This window comes from Arvicanthis niloticus, chromosome 8 (genome assembly GCF_011762505.2).
Source record: "Arvicanthis niloticus isolate mArvNil1 chromosome 8, mArvNil1.pat.X, whole genome shotgun sequence".
NCBI classification, from domain to species: domain Eukaryota; kingdom Metazoa; phylum Chordata; class Mammalia; order Rodentia; family Muridae; genus Arvicanthis; species Arvicanthis niloticus.
The window spans coordinates 23,096,120-23,116,338 of record NC_047665.1 but is presented as its reverse complement, the minus strand read 5'-3'; the positions used below and the strand labels follow the sequence as shown (position 1 = coordinate 23,116,338).

The 20,219-nt window shown below is 39.0% G+C and overlaps 1 protein-coding gene across 1 annotated transcript in view; it reads right to left on the bottom strand.

Annotated features, from left to right (window-relative positions):
* The window catches only part of LOC117714091 (uncharacterized), a 280,965-nt gene that overhangs the window by 190,406 nt on the left and 70,340 nt on the right, over positions 1-20,219 (bottom strand). The window contains exons 9-10 of the mRNA XM_076939837.1: positions 6,469-6,545; positions 915-1,035 (exon numbers count right to left, since the gene is read on the bottom strand). Coding sequence (XP_076795952.1) covers positions 915-1,035; positions 6,469-6,545 — 198 coding nt within the window. The remainder of the gene's footprint in view (positions 1-914; positions 1,036-6,468; positions 6,546-20,219) is intronic.

Below are 20,219 nucleotides of genomic sequence, written 5' to 3'. Positions count from 1 at the left end.
ATTAAATAAACAAAGAAAGTTGTTCAATTTCTTTTGTTTCCCATTCAAATCATCCTTAAAAAGTAATCAGAATAACAATTATTTTTGGTTTAATTAGAAACTCTTAATTAACAACAAAGATTTAACCTTAATATTTTGGTTTCCAAAAATATTTTTTGAAAATTAACACCATCTGAATAAATAAGACAATCTTTTTAGACCTCAAGGCAGGATTACTGAAGCAGGCAGACTGAGTTATTAAACACATTCTAAATTAAACGCCTCTATGAATTTTATACTGAAATACATTGTGATAGTTTTGCATGCCAAATGTGACATTTTCTGTTTTAGATTCATCTTCTATAGTAATTTTTTTTTTTTTTTTTTGGAAATGTCATACAAACAAAGACTTTGTCATTTACCAATAGAATTACTATGCATGGTCGCCTAGCCATCTCTGTGCAGGCTCTTGTGGTTGTTTCAAGTCAGCAAGCCATAAAGAATCTTTATCTCTCTGAAACACAGCAATTTGGAAGATAATCGAATGGTGACTAGGGGGCAGATGTGCCAGTCTGAGGAATTATACCACAATCTCTCTTGCATTTACAACCTCTGTCGTGCACATGCAGGCAACGTGGGAGAAGAGGAACGAAGATTCATCAAATCTCATGCCTGTGTCATTTGCATGTTGGCAAGCCTACCTCCATGGATGGCAGAGACTGAGCCTGGTCATCCTGGCACCCTGTGCTGAGGAATGCCACTGACATTCCATGAACAGCATCTGGCCTGTGTATGGTATTAGCATCAAACGCGTTTAGTAAGCCCTGCTTTATCTCAAGAAACCCTCAGGAGGAAAAGAACAGGTAATGGCAGCCACACAATGGACGTATTCATCTGACATTTTGCAGTGGGAGAAGCCAGTTGAAAGTGCTCACCTTCCAGCAACTTCCTTCTGCTCTTCTGGATTCTTTAGTCACTTCTGGAAAAGAACACTGCTCAGTGCCACTACGTCTTGTTGAAGGATTGTCATCTGCAGTGCACGGCTGACTTAGAGCTCTGCAGCAGGTATAAAAAGGAAGTTAAAAAAGAAAGATATTGAAAATGAAGCATGAAGAAAAAGCCTTGCTTTCAGATCCTCAATACAGTCTGATGTCTTTTTTTTTTTTTTGATTACCTAGGCATTAAATAAACAGCACATTGTAGGTGATGCATATGATTAAAGCTTGTTTTTTGAAGTACAGCCCCAGAAAATATATGACATGCTATATAAGGTACTGAGCTCCCAACAATTAAAATGTCAATTGTTTCAGAAATAACCAGGAAATCAAATACAGTTGTCATCCTTTATCTGAAAAGAATGGGCTCAGGGACCCTTCATGAATACCAGAATCCACAAAGGCTTCTGTCCCTTATTGTAACACATCATCGTATATACATAAATTCTATGCACATATACTTTATTTTTTCAATACTTTATTTTAATGTTGTTGTGTGCAAATATGCCTGTGCAAATATAGGCCTGTGACTACTGAGGTCAGAAGAGAGCATCAAATCCCCTGGAGCCAGAGTTACAGGTAACTGTGAGTCACCCCACATGGGTGCTGGGAAGCAAACTCTGGTTATCTCCAAGACATGCGAGTCTTCTAAACCCCTGGGCCATCTTTCCAGCCCCATTTTTTTTACCATATATTTTAAATAATCTCTAGAACAGTGGTTCTCATCCTCCCTAATGCTGTGAACCTTTAATGTAGTTTCTCATGTTTTGTTGACCCTCCAACCATAAAATTCTTTGTTATTTCATACCTGTAAGTTTGCTATTGTTATGAATCGTGATATAAACATCTGTGTTTTCTGATACTCTTAGGCAAGTCCTATGACAAGGTCATTTGATCTCCAAAGAGGTGGAGACCCACAGGTTGAGAATTACTCCTCTGGCTGGTTTATTAGTATGCTTAATAAATGTAAAAATTATATAAATAGCTGCTATGCCACATACCAACAGAGGAAACATGCTCACTGTGGCTAAAACCATCATAGATCGAACTATATTTTTCATCCACCAGTGGTTGAACGCATAGATGCAGAAGCCACAGATATAGAGGGCCATCTATATTTGATAAGATTTCTTGTTGTTTCATTTTTTTTTCTACCCACTCTTCTTCGAGCCTACAAATTGTTCATGAAACCTTGAGAAAAGGCATTTATTTAAAATAGCCGCTTGGCTGAAATGATGTAATCATTTTCTATCTTTAATGCAAGAGCCAGAGATAAAGCACCATTTCTCTCCTTAAAATGCTCCTGGGCTCCTGTCCTCTTATGAATATGCACTACCTTTATTCAAGACTCTTCTTCATTGTTGATTTTTTTTTCTTTGTTTGCTTCTCAAACCCTGACATCATCTGTCTGCTTTCCCAAGCGCATTTGAATTACGAAGAATTGTGTCTCCCACTTCTCCTGACTTAAGCTTAATTCCATCAGCAGGGCCATCTGTGACAATGACTGTACCCCCACCAGAGGAATAGCCTTTTGGGGTCTCACTGCTGATTCAGTTTCTATGATACAAATTATCTCCCTTAATGTGGTTGGAGCTGCATTGACACAGGGGTTCATTAGGACACCCATTTGCTGGCAATTCAATTTCAAATTAAATACACTTTGTTGTAAATTTTATTACTTTTAAACTACTGTATCTATTGTCTTTAATGGCCCTATTATACAGTTATGAAGGTAAACAGATTTCATTAGTAAACATCAAACATCTTATGTTAACCACAGTAAGATGGTTCCTCTCAGTTTTTATCTTTGTTCTCTTGGTAAAAATTACAAGGTGCTCAGAAATGTCCTAAAATTTTAATCTGAGTACTAAGATGTTGCATTCTTTATTATGAAAAAGAAAGAAAGAAAGAAAGAAAGAAAGAAAGAAAGAAAGAAAGAAAGAAAGAAAGAAAACAAAGAGCGAGCTAAAAGAAAATATGGCCCCTGGTAACAAGCCCGCTCTTTTTTTAAAACTTACTTTCTGCAAATCAAAAAAGTAAGGGACCACCACCCATCTCAAAATTTTTAACCCAGCATTGTTCCTGTCTAAAGGATATGCAGGGACAAAAAAATGGAACAGAGACGGAAGGAAAGGCCATCCAGAGACCACCTTATTTTGGATTCATCCCATCTGCAGACACCAAACCCTGACACTATTGCTGATGCCAAGAAGTACTTACAGACAGGAGCCTGGTATGGCTGTCCTCTGAGATGCTCTGCCAGCACCTAACTAAGACAGTTGCAGGTACTCACAGTCAATGATCGGACTGAGCCTGGGGACTTCAATGGAAGAGTTAAGGGAAGGACTGAAGGAGCTGAAGGGGATTGCGATCCTTTAGGAAGAACAACTATATCAACTAACCTGATCCTCCAGAACTCCTATCGACTAAACCACCAACCAAAGAGTACACATGGAGGGACCCATGGCTCCAGCTGCACAAGTAGTAGAGGATAGCCTTATCTGGCATCAATGAGAGGGGAGGCCCTTGGTCCTGTGGAAGCTTGTTGACCCAGCGTAGGGGGAGGCTAGAGGGGTGAGGTGGGAGTGGGTGGGAGAGCACCCTCTTAGAGGCAAAGGGGATGGGGGATAGAATGGGGGTTGTGGAGGGAATACTGGGAAGGGGGACAACATTTGAAATGTTAATAAATAAAATACCCAATTAATTTTTTAATAAATTAAAAAAGAGTGAATACAAGAAAACAGGTACCCAGAGACATTGTTGACTTGAACTCCTGTAAAGCAGTTGTTGTCGCGGTCAGAGGCCAGGAGCAGGCATGAGATCCTGTCTGCATTGAAAATGGCCTCCATAGACTCATAGGAAGTGGCACTGTTGGGAGGTGTGGCCTTGTTGGAGGAAGTGTGTCACTAAAGGTGGGCTTTAGGGTTTCTGAAGCCCAAATCGGGCCCAGTGGCATTCCTTCCTGTTGCCTCTGAATCTGGATGTAAAACCTTCAGCTCCTCCACTAGTACCAGGTCTATCTGCATTGTGCCATGCTTCCCACCAGGGGACTCATGGACTAAACCTCTGAAACTGTAAGCCAGCCCCAATTAAATGGTTTCCTTTAAAGGAGTTGCTATGGTTAGGGTGTGTCTTCACAGCAATAAGAACCTATGACCGGTCAGAAAGTAGATCATCATTTCTGTCTCACTTGCAGATCAAGCAATAACTTTATGTTGATGGAGGTACAGCTATCTTCCATAAACACTGGAAGGTATGTTCTAAGACACCCATCCCCCACTCCCAGAGGCTGAAACGCAGCGATGCTCAAGAACGTTATCTATAATGGTGTGGTATTGCATGGCGCTTATACATGCAAGCTTCCTTATAGGTGAAGTCATTTCTACCAACCTGATTTACAACACTGAATAAAGTGCAAATTCTATGCAAATAGCTTCTGTGCTGGGTTGTTTAGAAGAGTAAGTAACAAGGGGTGGGAGGAAGACGGTCTGTCTTTAGTGTATATGTTGTGTCTGTTTATTTTTTAACAAATACTTTTTGGTTAAGATTTATTTCATTTTTAAATTATGAGTACATATGTGTGTATGTGTGAGTATGTACATGTGAAGACATACTTGAACTGTATCCCAAGAGGTCCAAAGAGGATATCCGATCACCTAAAGCAGTAGTTCTCAACCCATGGGTTCCGATTCTGTGGGGGAACCTTGGATATCAGGTATTTACCTTATGATTCATAACAGTAGCAAAATTATAGTTATGAAATACCAATAAAGATAAGTTTATAGTTGGGGGTCACCATAACATGAAGAACTACATTAAAGGGTTGCAGCATTGAGAAGGTTGAGAACCACTGACATAAAGCTTGAGCTACAGATGATTTTGAGCCACCCAATATGGTTGACGGGGACTAAAGCTAAGCTTTCTCTGAAGGAGTCATATTTGCTCTTTAACTGAGCTATCATTCCAGCTCGTATAAATACTTTCTGTCTAAGGCTGCCTGAGACTGTGACAAGGTGAACACCATGGTTACAAAAGTCCGGTTGTACATGTGCTCCATTGTGCATCATCAAAACCCCTCCCACAGCCTACAGACTAGATAGAACCTCTGCAAAGTACTGGCTTCTCCATGACTTGATAGCTAAATTCTCCATCTTTAATACAAAGTGAAACTGATGCTATAAATATTTTTCTAACTTCTATTTTCTACTTTGTTCCTCATAGGCATATTTTTTTTTATTCACCATGTTTAAATTTTTAGGTACCTCTAGTGTTTAATTCTATCTACTGCAACTTATTTAAATGGTCCCTTATTGTTGGCTATTTAGGTTAGTTCCTGTTTTGGCTGTTGCAAGTTAGCCTGGAATTAGCTCTCTCACGTGTAAAGTCTTACAGGCTTCCCTGACAATTTCCATAATACAAAGTCCTATCATTAGAAACATTGGGCATGGAAGGGATGCTATTCTATGTTCTACTGGTCTCTAGTTGAACATAGAAATGACACCTTAATGATATATAATCCTAAGTGCACAGCTAGCGTCTCAGACACTACGTGGTCTTCACAGGGAGACAGGCTGCACTCTAATGTTTACCCCATTTGCAGTTGGAACACAAGCTAAGGGAAGTGGCAACAAAGAGAAAGCACCTATGCATAGCAGTCTTCTCAGCTTCAGCACCATTGACCTTTTTAACCAGGTAACGCTTCATTGTGGAGGCTGCTCAGTGCCCTGCAAGACAATTTAATGAATCCTGCCCTCTGCTCATCGAGTACTCTCAGACGACTTATCTAACGCCAGCTTCCATAATCAAAATGTCACTAGATGTTACCAAATGTTCCCTGGGGATGACGCTAATCCTTGCTGAGAACTGCCGATGTTCTTAGCATGATGTAGCATTGAGTTTTAAGCAATCTTAGAGAAACTCTTTCGGACATACTTTACTTCTTACCTCGTCCAACCCCCAGGATATCCAACAGGTGTTATCAGTCCTGCCTCACTGACAGGCAGCTGCTGCTGAAATATGCTCACAGCCTTGTTCAAGGACAGACAGGATGGGTAAATGCTAATGCTCCAGATGAGACTATCCCAGCTGAAAACTGACTCCACACACACGCCAGCTCTGGGCATGCAAGTGTGAAGTGACTGCTTTGCCCAAGCCTTGGAAGTTTCTGTACTGGTCCAACAAACTGAATGTTCTCATAGAGGTCAGTCAAACACAGCTCCCAGTTATACCAGCAAGGCTAGCAGACCCATCAGCAACATCTCAGAGATGAAGAACACTATCTATCCCAGGATAATATAGGGCCACAGTTCCCTAAAGTCTGGCCTCCTAATTAAATCTACCTAGGAGTGCCCATTACCTGAAATCCATTCATTCTTAATTCATAGGAAGACCACACACACACACACACACACACACACACACACACGAACACACACATGCACAAACAAACACACAAATACACTACAATGCACATTCTTAACATTAAGGAACATACTTCTTGAATGCTTTTTCCTTCTTTAAACATGACATGGGAATGTCCTGGCTGAGTCCTTTTCCTTCAAATTTCAAATCCTGCATGGAAGAAGAGAAAGATGAAAGCAAAATGTATAAAATTTATTCAGCACACACGACGTTCATCTTTGGAGCAATTGGATGCTCTAAAACCAGAACATGCCAAGCCCCCAAAGTTATGATTCCCCAAGACAAAGAAGAACAATGGAATTCTACCTAGTGTGGCTGCAGTTTCATGAAACCTGACTTTCCTTACTCACATAACTACTGCCCAGGAAGATACAGACACCAAGAATGACATCGCCAAAGAAGACAAACAGTGGATGATGATAACACAGATTCCTGTGTCTATTTCTAGTTCTTACTAACCAAGCCCCATCCCAATCTCAATCCAATCATACTCCATGTATATATTCCCTTCCCTCCTCTCTCTTCCATTTTCCTCTCTCTCTCTCTCTCTCTCTCTCTCTCTCTCTCTCTCTCTCTCTCTCTCTCTCTGTCTCTCTCTCTGTCTTTCTTCCACACCTTGCACTCTCCCCTAACATAATATTATGTGGTTTTCCAGCATGTATATGAACATATGACTAAATGTATAGAGCACAAGAGATACTATAGTATTTCAGTCATGTACCCATTTCCAAAGTAAAAGGAGAAATAATTACACTGAGCAATAAATCTATTAATATTTGTATAGATATAATAATAGTAATTCACATGGGCTTACTCTATAGAGGAGGGAGTGCTAGACACAGGGGTGAGCTGTTGGCTGGGATTACAAGTTCATGTGGCTGTGAAATCCAGACCAGCAGGTCTTGCATGCTCTTTGATGAAGACTGAAGACTGAAAATGGGTCCCAATGGCTCTGTGCATCTGCCCAGTAAACATATTAATTGCTTGTGTTAATGAGCTTCCATTTGATATTATTTCGATTTGGTTATTTTGTCATTGTTGTTGGTTTGGACATCTCATGTCTCTGCCATTTGGTCCCTCATCCTGCTTCCTGCTAGTGAATCTAAGAAGTTTGAGATATATCCTCATCTGATGGTTTCTTTGGTCCTTTTAGTTGAAGCAGAGGTTTCTTGGCTTTGTGAGGTTCCTGTGGGTTTTATTGACAATTGCTTTCTTTGGCAAAAGTGAGACATTGAGTGTCTCAGACTTCCATGACAGGAAGTGTGAGAATGCTCAACTCTCCAGGAATTGTTTGATTGAGAAGAGCTGGGCACCCTTTCATCGCTTCAGAGTGTCTTTCCCTCTCCACAAACAGTACTCTGGGGCTTTGCTTCTGCTACTTCCGTAGTCCTAACAAAAGCTTCAGTGGTGACTCTCTTGACTTCCTGAGCCACAGTCTTCATCCAGGAGCCATTTTGGTGTTGCTTGCTGTATGAGAGGCTAAGAGTGTCACAGCCTTTAAGACTTGATCGTTTGACTCCTGCTTCTAGTTTATCTCTCTCTTTCAGCACATTTTTCTACCAGAAGCAACAGCAATCTACCAGGCATCATGAACAGGCCTCAAGCTTGGAATTTTCTTATCTCTACTGTCCGTTTGCTAGCTACAGTCTCTATTTTCCTGAGAATCGCAGCAGGCAGCTGGCTGCTAATCTCTCTGGAAAACCCTCAGAAGGATTTTATTTTCCCCATTCTGCAATGAGATTTTGTTCTGCTTCTCACAGAGAAAGGCTTCACCCCATGTCTGAAAGACCATGAGGATTCTTGTCACATTTTTCTTGAGATGATTCAAACCTTCATTCAGGTTCTCCTTAAAGTTTACTGTGCATCTTCAAGGTCCCATAAGATTTGGGGTTTGTGATAAACCATGTTCCAGTGTTAGAACCAACACCTGATTAGAGTCATTGTCTGAAATCCAAACATGATGTTGTCTAAGACACCCCCCCCACCAAGGCTGCCTAAGACTAGACACTGAAGGGAATCTTATACACAGATTTTCACCCATACAAACTGCATGGGAGATGAAACTGTGGATGATACACATCCAAAGATGTCTGTAGAAAGGTCATGATAGAACCCATTATTTCATATAAGTACTTCAAATGTTAACAAAACTCAGAAGGGTACACACACATCCATTTAAAAAAGGATAAGAAATTCAGAAGTTTATAAATTGTTAAAAGAAACTTCTTCTATCATATATATATGTATGTATATATATACATATATATGTATATATGTATATATATGTATAGATATGTGTGTATATATGTGTGTATACATATATATATTGTATATATACACATGTGTGTCCATATGTATCCATATAAATTCAAAGTCTTTAAAACAAATGTCTCATTAAAATTCCATATATCAAATTTGTAAATTCTCAGTAACAAAATTAAATTATTAAATATTATTCTTGCACATGCCAAGTCTATATGTGTATGTGTGATATAATTAATAACTGTACTCTTATCATTGAAATAAATGGCACTGAATTAAAGTACAGTTAAAGTTTTAAATAATGAAAAATAATAAAAATATCACTCTCTAAATTTTGTTTTGAGATTATAATATAATTACATCATTTTCCCCTTCTCTTCCCTCCTTCTAGACTTTCTCACATACCTTCCTGACTTGCTTTCTAATTCCTGGCCTCCTTTTTAATTAACTATTGTTACATATATGTATATTCTTAAATATATACATATATATTTTTTCTTAAATATATGAGTACAACCTGCTCAGTATATACAATGCAACCTCTATTATGTTTACATGGCTAATACTTGGTATTAGATAAGCAATTTGTGTGGTCTCCTGGATAAGACTATTTCTCCTGCTCTCAGCATTTCTTAGTTCCTTGTACTTCTTTATGTAGGACTGAAGCCTCCTGGACTTTCTCATCCACAATAGTATGTTTATTGGTATTATCCCCATTCCACTATATTTAGGCATGCATGCTGGTAAGACTTCATGAGTGCAGCTTTCGACATTCTGAGGAGACATGATCTCATGGTAAAGTATCTGTTCCTCTGGCTCTCACAATTTTTCTGCCTCCTCTTCAACAATAATCCCTGAGCCTTAGAAACAGAAGTTGTATTGTAGATGGATCCATTGAGACTGAGCTCCACAACTCTACATTTTGTTCGGTTTTAGCTTTCTAGATTATATTTGAAGGCTATAACCTTACTAAGAAAAAAATAAGAGTCTATCTTACACTTGTCAGAATGTCTAAGATCAACAACACAAGTGACATCTCATGGTAGTGAGGATGTGGAATAAAGAAACACTCATCTATTGCTGGTAGAGTGCAAACTTGTATAGCCACTATGATAATCATTGTAGCAATTCTTCAGAAAGATGACAATCTAACTACCTCAAGATCCAGCTATACCAGTCTTGGGCATATACCCAAATGATTCTGTATCCTACAAGTTCACTTCTTCAACCATGTTATTGCTGCTCTAATAATACTAGCCAGAATTTAGAAATAACCTAGAGTTTCCCAATGGAAGAATGGATTAGAAAAATGTGTTATATGTAGTGGCATATTACTTGGTTGTTTAAAAAAATGACATCATGAACTTGTCGGGTAGATGGATGGAAGAAGAAAACATCATCCTGAGTGAGGTAATCCAAACCCACAAAGATAAATATGGTATGTATTGACTTTTATGTGGATATTAGGCAATATGTAAATGATAACCAAACTACAATTCAGAGGCACAGAAAGACTGGGTACAGAGGAAGGGTCTAGAGTAGACACGTGGATCTTCCTGGGAGTGGAAAATAGAATACATTTTATAGTTGGTCTTGGGGCAAGGAGACAGAACAGAAAAATCAAGTGAGGAGGAGAAGGGGAGATAGAGTTGATAGAAGAAATGCAGAGAGAGACAGACAAAATTGAGGGCATCTAACAGGTGTTACAGCAACCTAGTGAAGTGGAAATTTCCTAAAATATATGAAGATGATCCTAATGAAGTCTCCAAATAATGGGAGAGAAGTCCCAAATGGGCATCTCTTGACACCAAATGAAATTTCTATTACTGGGACTAGGTTACATCCCATTGAGTTGTTGGCCAAAGAGCATCTATGGAAATCCCCAAACATTCCAGGCAATTGCCAAAACAATAGGCTGTTCTTCACAAACTGACATCAAGGCCTTGTTGCTGAATACAATAACCACACAACTCATTAAGCATGGAGATATTGAGCTGGTGTCTACATAGAGCTTTTATACCAGTATGAGAGTGTCTTCATTACAGGAACATACTCTGCATACTATCAGAAGAGAAAGGTAAACACTAAGTCAGCCACAAACATTTATCCACCACTGGGTACTAACTACAAAATATGCTAGGGTTATGGTGGCACAAATCTTGTGGGAGTAACCAATCAATAACTGATTTGTCTTGAGGCTCATTCCATGAGATGGAATCCTTACCCAATGCCGCATGGGTGACCAAGAGCCAGACACTAGATAGCCCATAAACCTACAGTAAAACCAAATACTATTGGTCCTAAAAAAAAATATATAGTGATAAAATGACTCCTAATGTTATTCTGCTACACTCATAGATCAGTAGCTTCTTTAGCCATCATCAGAGAAGCTTCCTTCTGAACCAGATGAGAACAAAGACAGAGACACACAGTTACACATTACTCAGAAAGATGAAAACATCTTGTAACACTCAGCTCTAAATGCATCATCTACATCAAATCCTTGCCCTCAGAGTCCAAAGAACTCTGGAGAAGAGGAGGCAGAAAGAGTGTATGAGCCAGAGAGGATAGAGAACACCAGAACAAGCCCCTGTAAATCAACTGAGAAAAATTCGTATGAACTCACAGAGATTGAAGCAACAAGCAAAGGGCAGGCAGGGATCATCAGTACCAGGTCCTCTGCAAATATATTACGGCTTTCAGTTTAGTATTTTCATGGGACTCCTAAGTGTAAACAAGTGGGTCTCTGATTCATGTGTCTTCTCTTGGGCTCTTTTTCCTTCTGTTGGGTTGCTTTACCCCACTTTGATGTGATGTTTGTGGCTGTATTTTTTTATATTTTATTTTGTTATATTTGTTGTCTCTTGGAAGCCCATTCTTTTGTGATGATAGAAAAGGAATGGATCTGGATAGGAGGGGAAGTGGGTGGGGGAGACTAGGAGAAGTCAAGGGAGGGGAGACTGTAATCAGCATATATTGTATGAGGTAATCTATTTCCAATAAAAGGGAAAATAAAGTAAAATGATAAAAAAAAAAAAAAACCTTAAATGTGTTAGATTTTTTTTCCATCACTGTGAAATAACGTTTTGTAAAGTAATGAGTGAAGACAGGCAGTTTTATTTTGCCTCACTCTTCAAGAGGTTCCAGTACATAGTGACAGAGTGGGGCAAAGCAGAGCAGTTGCCATCCTGGAAGCCAGAAAACAGACAGAGCAGGGATGCTCTGCTTGTGCTGACTGCTTTCTCATTGTTTATTCGATCCAAGATCGATCAACAGCATCCTGGAAAGTGTCAAGACACGAACAAAATACAAATAAGTTATTTGCTATAATTTAATACAAGTGATCTTTGTTACAGTTCCCAGACAATCCCCCGTCTCCATCTGAGACCCGTAGACCACAGTTTTAGCATCCAGTCATATTAGCATTCTAGTCTTCTGAGCTCCCACCATAATTATTCATTAAGCCTTTAAACTGTAGCCATCTCCAGCTTTCCTATCCTGCATCCCCAAACTTTCCAGATTTCTTGCACAAACTACTTATAAGTCTTTTTGAATTGTTTTCAGGAATACTCAGAACAATAACGACACTTTTGGTACTAATTTTCTTGGCTAATTAAACTTTCTGTCACTGTGACAACATAGCATATGCATATTATGGAGAAACACTTATTTTGACTTTGTGTTTATGGCTGGGATACTGTGTCAGCCCAGAGCAGCTCACTTTATAGCATCCAGGAAGCAGAGAGGGGGAGTGCATTTGTTTGAATTAACTGGCATTTTCCTCTTTTCTCTTGGATCCCAACCAGACTTCCAGTCTATAGGATGGTGCCACTCCCATTCAAGACGTGTCTTGTTCTCTTAGTCTTCTCTAGAAATGTCCTCACAGCTATGCCCAGAGATGTGCTTTACTTATCATCTTCTGGGCATTTCTCGATCCAACTATTTTGACAGGAAAGACTAATTATTGCATATATGTTTTGTGCCATACAATTAACAGCACATAGAAAATAATTTAGATTGAAGAATTAACCTTATAGGATCAAATATCATTTTTAAAAATATGTGATAGTATGGATGAACAAACAAATAAATCATAAACACAAGCCCTCCATGAGGGACTTATATTATGACAGGCATTGCCAATGCTATTTCCTAGTATTATAATTCTATTTCCTAGTATTGATTTTGATTATCCTTAAAAAACCAGAAACTCATATAATTCCAAATTAATTAACTATAATGTATAAAGAAATATTATTTGCAAGTTCATACCATGCAAGTTATCTTTAATTCACTTTTTTCATACCATACTTCATTCTCCTTGTAACTAATGAAGGTCCTATCCTCTAATCAAGAAATGCTCTTTTTATTGCTGGTTTGTGCTGCTGTTACAAAATGTGTTATGCTTATAAAGAAAGATTTAGTTTCACTCACACTTTTGTAATTTTGAAGTCTGAAATCTCTTTAGCCTCTGGCAAGGCTTCTATTAGCTCTATTGCATGGCAGAAAAGTGGGAAAGAGTGGTGTCCACATGCAGAAATATCCATGATAGTAGGGCAGGTTGGCTTTCTAAAAACTCACTCTTTCAGTTCCACCCTAGTCCCAGGAGAACTACAACCCCAGTGGACAACGTTAACCCATCTTTGGGTGGTACCCATGTTCCAGTTGCCTCCTAAACAGTTTCCTATCTCAGTGATTTTGATATCACTCAGACCCTGAGGACCCAGCACTCTGCACATAAATGTTTGGGATCTCAGTCAAATAACATTCTAATCACAACAATGATCTATCAGTACATGCGGGAATATGCAATACGACATAGATCAGGAAAATACATAATTTGTAATACAATTCTCAGAAATGTAAAATCAGATGCAAAAATAATAACTTGAGGTGGCACAGAGAGGTGTGAAACCTAAGGATTGATGAGCACATTACATTATAAGTTCATGAAAAACTGGATTCCTGGCAGATTGCCCAGATTTATTAAATCTTTAAGCTATTTAAAAAAAAAAAAAAAAAAAAAACAACTGCTTTATGGGACATACCTTAGGGCCCAAAGGGAGAAAATATGTTTCTAATGTTAAACATAAAGTCACGCTTTCTGCCTTTCAACTAAATAATGTAACTACCAATGACCTAATGTCATCTGAACTGTTTCTCCACATATCCTGTCTTTTTTATAGACACGGTATCAGGGAAAACAAAACGAAATATTCAATGATGAATAATTGCTTCCAGGAGGAAGCAGTAGACAAGTGTGTCTATAGGATGTCTGTGGCACAGCTAATCCAATCGGTATGTCAGGCTCGCTACAGCTGCACTACCTGCTTCTGATTGGGCCCTACGAGACAAACCTGTGCTAAAGCATATTTAAGGGACAATTGGTGAAGTCTGAGCATAAACGGAATATTACATAAAATGACTATGAATTTTACTAAACATGTGTTGTTACTTGGATTAGGTTCTTCTACATAACAAAGTATAAGCTTTTGGATGTATTCTGCATGTGTTTTTATAAAACTAACAGGCAGTCATTAACTCCTCCTCCTCTTCCTCCTCCTCCTCCTCCTCCTCCTCCTCCTTCTCCTCCTCCTCGTCCTTCTCCTCCTTATCCTTTGAAAAAAATCCAGAAGTTTCTTATTAAGCAGCTACAGGGACCTTCTTCACAGGCCAGCAATAGACCCAGTTAGAGGAAATGGAAACCAGGCAGAAGAATATAGTTATTTCTAACAACTTTTTGGAATATATTTTTAGAAATAAGGTAGAGTATTTCGGCGTGTCACATTCAGTCAGGATGTCACATAGCTTTATCATCTTGATCCTCACCCTGCAGTTCCACTCATATTGCTCTCCTGTGTGTATTTCTTCAACGAGGCTGTACTACATCGATTCTCTCACTTGCCCCTGCCCACCTACCACACCCCACCCCTCCACCAAAGGAACACCCTATAGCTCAGAACCCATTTGTGCATTTGGAATACTGTATATGTTTCTTTCTGTTTCATTTTGGTTTGAGAAAGGCTGCCTCATTGTATTCTGTGATAACTTCTGCTTTATTTCCACATTGTCAGGATTATAAGCATACATTGCCATGGTTTTCTTGAATATATACTTTTAAACACAGATTTCATAAAATATTTCAAGTTTTGATTATGAAATGAACTGATGGAAGATGTAATTGAGAAATCAAATAAGTAATGGATTGAAGTTAAGAGAAACCCGAATGAAGAAGCATGGATAATATTCATAAGTAACTTAAATCTAATGTGTGTTACCTGTGAGAGATGCCTTGTTAACATTTGCATAGTGAACATTGGCTATATTCAGAACCTATTTTTATATTTAATATTTATATATCAATAAAGAAAAATACTTAACCACAGCTACAGCTTCCAAAAACTCTAGGACATTATTAAGAAATGATGAGGAAGAGAAAGATGAGGAGGAAGAAGAGGAAGAAGGAGAAGGAGGAGAGGGAGATGAAGGAGAAGGAGGAGGAGGAGAAGAAGAAGAAGAAAAAGAAGAAGAAGAGGAGGAGGAGGAGGAGAAGAAGAAGAGGAGGAGGAGGAGGAGGAGAAGAAGAAGAGGAGGAGGAGAGGAGGAGGAAGAGGAGGAGGAGGAGGAGGAGGAGGAGGAGGAGGAGGAGGAGGAGGAGGAGGACTGAATGAATGGGATAGGAGTTCAAATAAAAAGATGAAGATATAGAAAAATCCTATTTAATAAAAATGTAGGGGGAAATGACAAATTGGGGTGGCAAGTGAGGGATGGACATGTGAGCACAAAGAATGTAAAACTCCAAATAGCAAGACCAAACAGGAACTTCTCCACATCACACTGTAGGAGAAAGTGACCAAATTACAATCTATTAAAAGCTCCCTGGAAACAGCAGTCAAAGTGGCCCAGTAGGCTAAGTAGGTAAAACACTGGCCACAAAGCCTGACAGTCTAGTTCCATTCAAGAACCTTCATGGCAAAACGTGAAAAGTGACTCCCACAAGTTGTCCTCTACATACACACAGGTGCCTTGGAACATGTACATCCCACACGCACGTACACACTAGCTGTATAGGAAATGCAGCTTGTTTGCAAAGACAAACATATCCAAGGGACATCAGTCTACTGAAAGAAACCCTAAAATCCAGGAAAAAGTAAAATTATCTATTTCAAGCCATAGGCAGAAAAGACTGCCAATCAAAAGTTATATCCAATAAATAGACCTTTTACATAAAGCAATGGAAACATAAGACACTTTATAACAAGTACAATCCAAAATGATTCAGGACCACAAGTCATTATTACAAAAGAAAATAAAGAAAAGATTAAAAAAAAAATCCTATACACACAGGAGGTAAAGAGTCTCAATAACAAGGCCACAGGAAAGAAGAAAAGTTATGAGAGTACCAGCCTGGCAGGGTACACCTACTGGCACAACCATAACACTAATGCAAAGAGAATAGCAAACACATTATGAATGGGTTTGGAGCCTACTTTTCATAGCAGAACTCATGGCATGCCACTAGAGTCACCAACCTGTGACTAGATGGGTCATAGGCTCTAGGGCAGAACCTACTATCCTTAATCTATTAAATAGGCATAGGATTAAGCTGACTCTTGGTGACATATTATTTTACTCTTAGGTTAGTGCATCTCTCAGTCTTCATTAAAATAACTTCTTTTAACCCTTAGATGGAAGTTGACACAGAAACCCACGACTGGGGTGCATGAAGAGAGTAAGAGACTGCTGAGAATTAGCCCTGAATGTGTTGTGTACATCACAAGCCTTCAGGGATCCCTGAGCAGAGGCAGCAGAAAGATTGGAAAAGTCAGAAGGGTGAAGGACTACAATTAAAGAGTGTTTTCTGGACAGGGCAATTGCACTCATGAACTCAGAGGTTATAACAGCATTCACAAGATTAATCTGAACAAATTCCTAGAACAGAGCTGGAAAATGGGCACACGGTCCCACCCTAAATGAGGAGTTATTGGCAGTGGATAGCCACTGGGAGAGAGTTGTTTGTCTTTAAGAACATGGCCCCTGAGTGGCTATCCATGCTCCAGTAGACCCTCACTTATGCGTATACTAGTGATGCGGAGAAACGATGATACTACTCACTTATGATACTAGTGATGCGGAGCCCCAGTGGGTTTAAACAAAACAACACATGAAGTTGGGAGGAAATGGTAGGGGGATGATGAGAGAGGGATTGAAGGAGAAGAAATGGGAGATAGATTTGATTTTATTTTAAGAAAGGAAGAAAAAACAGACAAAAAAGAAAGGAAGGAAAGAAGGGAGAAAGGGGAGGAAGGAGGAGGGGAGGGAGAGAGGGAGGGAAGAAGGAAGGCAGGAAAGAAGAATGAAAGGAAGGATGAAAGGAAGGACAGAAGGAAGGAAGGAAGGAAGGAAGGAAGGAAGGAAGGAAGGAAGGAAGGAAGGAAGGAGGGAGCAAATGAAGGCCCCAAACAAGTTACACATATATCTGACAAAACAGACTTCAAGCTAGAATTAGCCAGAAGTGATTTTTTAAAAAAAGACTACTATACACAACTAGAGGAAACAATCTATCCAGAAAGTATAAAAATTATGACTATTGTGCACTGAATATTAGGGCTCCCAATTTCACAAAACAAGTACTTACTGGACCTAAAGGAAAAGAAGGGGCCACATAAATAAGCGGTGGCTTCACCCCCACTCTCTCATTAAGAGAGGAATCATACAGATAAAAATTCAACAAAGAAACGTCACACAGCAATAGCAGCACAGCTCAAGAGGACATCTTAAACACCTACACTCTGCTGAGTGTTCTATTCAACAGCCGTGAGCAAGCATCCTTCTCAGCAGCCCAAGAAATGCTCCCCAAAAGACAACAACTTTACAACCAGAAGGCAAGTCTTAGCATCTACAAAAGAATCAGAATAACTCTCATGTTACCGTGGAATAAAATGAGAAATCAATAGCAAGGAAAATATCAAACCACATAAAGGCCTGGGAGCTGAATAAACCCTTCATGAACATTGGGTCATTGAAGAAAACAGAGAGGAAACACCAAAAAAAAAAAAAAAAAAAAAAAAAATACCTAGAATAAAAAGAAAAGGAAATCACAGGTGATCGGAGCATTGGAATGGTACACAGCAAAGATGCCTATAAGATGAAAGTTTCAAGCTATCAGTGCAAACATATAAACAACAGAAAATCTCAGATGATTAATCAAAAATCAAAAACCCTTGAGATAGTTAATCTCAGCTAATTATGTACCTAATGGTCTTAGAAAAATAAGAAAAAGCAAAAGTCAAAGTCAGTAGATGAGAAGTGGACAAGGAGGAGTGGAGCGGAAATCAGTGAAGTGGGGAATAGAAGAGCAATGTGAAGAATCAGGGAACAAGGGGAGACTCCCTCTAAAACAAAAAGAGATAAACCCTTTACTACATTAACCAATGAGAAAAGACACAAAACAATGAAACTAAATACGAGAATGGATACAAATGAAATCTAGAGGATCATTAGGAAGTATTCTAAAAACCCATGATCCACTGAACTGGAAAATCTCAAAGATAAAGATAAACTCTGAGACATGTATAAGCTACAAAGTTAATTCAGTAGGATGCAAATAATTTTTAGAAGATGCATAGCACACCCCAAGGTTGAAGCAGTGACAGTCTCACAAGAAAGCAAAGGTCAAGCTGGGACAGAAAGCCTGCTGGATTCCATGACACTTTCAAAGAATGCACACAAATGCTCTCAGGTTATTCTACAACAGAGAGGGAGAGAATAGTAGGAAGTCGAGTCTGTAATGCCAGTACTATCCTGATGCCAAAACCAAAGACACAACAAAAAACCTCTAGTCTGCTTTCTATGGTGAGCATAGGGGACCTGTAAAGAGAATTGAACAACACATTTAGACGATCACGCGCAATCACCAGGAACACAAAGGTCATTTCACAGATGACAACTGAGAAATTTAACACAACACTTAACCTCAGCGTTAGAAATCACAGAGTGATTGTAAATGGATGGAGAAGGTTTTAGAGAAGCTTCTTTTTTTTTTTTCTCATGATACTGAAGATCCTAAGAATACAAGAAGAACATCTCAGTGTAACATGTTTGTACGTATTACATGCATCACAGTTGTACATGATACAATCTGAGCCAGTATTACACTCAATGGGGAAAATGAGATCTTCCCCCCCTCAAAACCAAGAATGAGGTCTGGTACCTACAAGTGGCAATTCTTAAAACATTACAGCCTCTGAAACCTATAGGTGATGGGGGCAAGAGCAAGTAAGAAAAGGGGTAAAAGTGGGAAGAGTCAACATATCCCCTTCTATAATATGGGTTTTTTTTTTATTGAAATGTTCTACAAATGTGGGGCTGGAGAGGTGATTTGCTGTTTTTACGGAGTTTAAATCCCAGCACCCATATCAGTCAGCTCACACTGTAACTCCAACTCCAGGGATCCCATAACCTCATCTGGTCTCCACAGATACAGAACATACATTAAGTAAAAATCAAGTGATTTTAATAATTAAGTAAATAACAAACCCTCTGAAGTCTACCAGAAAACTATTAAATATAACAAATACTATCAGCAGCATGACAGAATACGCATTCGAAGCAAAAAGAAAATCAGTAGCTTTTCCACATCTAAATGCAAAGATGTGGAGAAGAAATCAGGAAAACAAGCTCATTCACAATAAACTAAACCAAAAAAGAAAACCAAACCAAAACAAACAATAAAGTTTAGGAATAAACATAACCAAGAAGATGCACAACCTATGTAATCAAAGATTTACGAGCTGTAGAAAGGGAGAGATTAAAGACCTAGAACATGGAGAGACTTTTCAAGTTCAGAGACTTAACAAACCTGATACTGTAAACTCGGCCATATTTCTGAAAGCCATCTATGAATTCACCACATTCCCCATAAAAACTCCACTGACATTCTTCACAGATCTAGAAAAAAAAAAGCCTTTAAAATTCACATGGAAGAGTCCAAAAGACTTGGAGTAGCCAAGAAATCCTAGGCAGAAAGAGCAACACTGCAGACGCTTCACCTCAAATCATACTATGGATGTAACAGTTTAAGCATCACAGTCCTGACAATCAAAACACAGCAACCTCAACTCACAGCAGAGAACCAGAAATGCTGTCTGAGCAAAGTGGTAGTGGCCCAAGTTGAGCAACTGTCATGGGAAGTCAGAATAGTGAGGCGTGCTAAAAGGAAAACTAAAGTGACATTGTCAAAGACAAAGGAAGAAAAGGCAAGAAATGTGCACACTCAAAATTATGTGTGTGGGGATATTAGCTTTGATACTTCATATCTAAACACATTTTTTTTAGGAGACCATCCCTCCCCCACTAATCTTTGTGCCTAAAGGCCTGAGTTGCCCCACCCCCAACAGCTGGGAATGAGAAAACCAGAACGTTCTCAAGTTGTTTCCCAGATTGGAATTCGGTCTAGAACACCTAAGCCATGATATTAACCAGGTAGAAGCACAAGCAGTTAAAAGGGAATCCAAAAATATCACATGTGGGTTTTAATAATCTAAAAATATTTGTTACCCA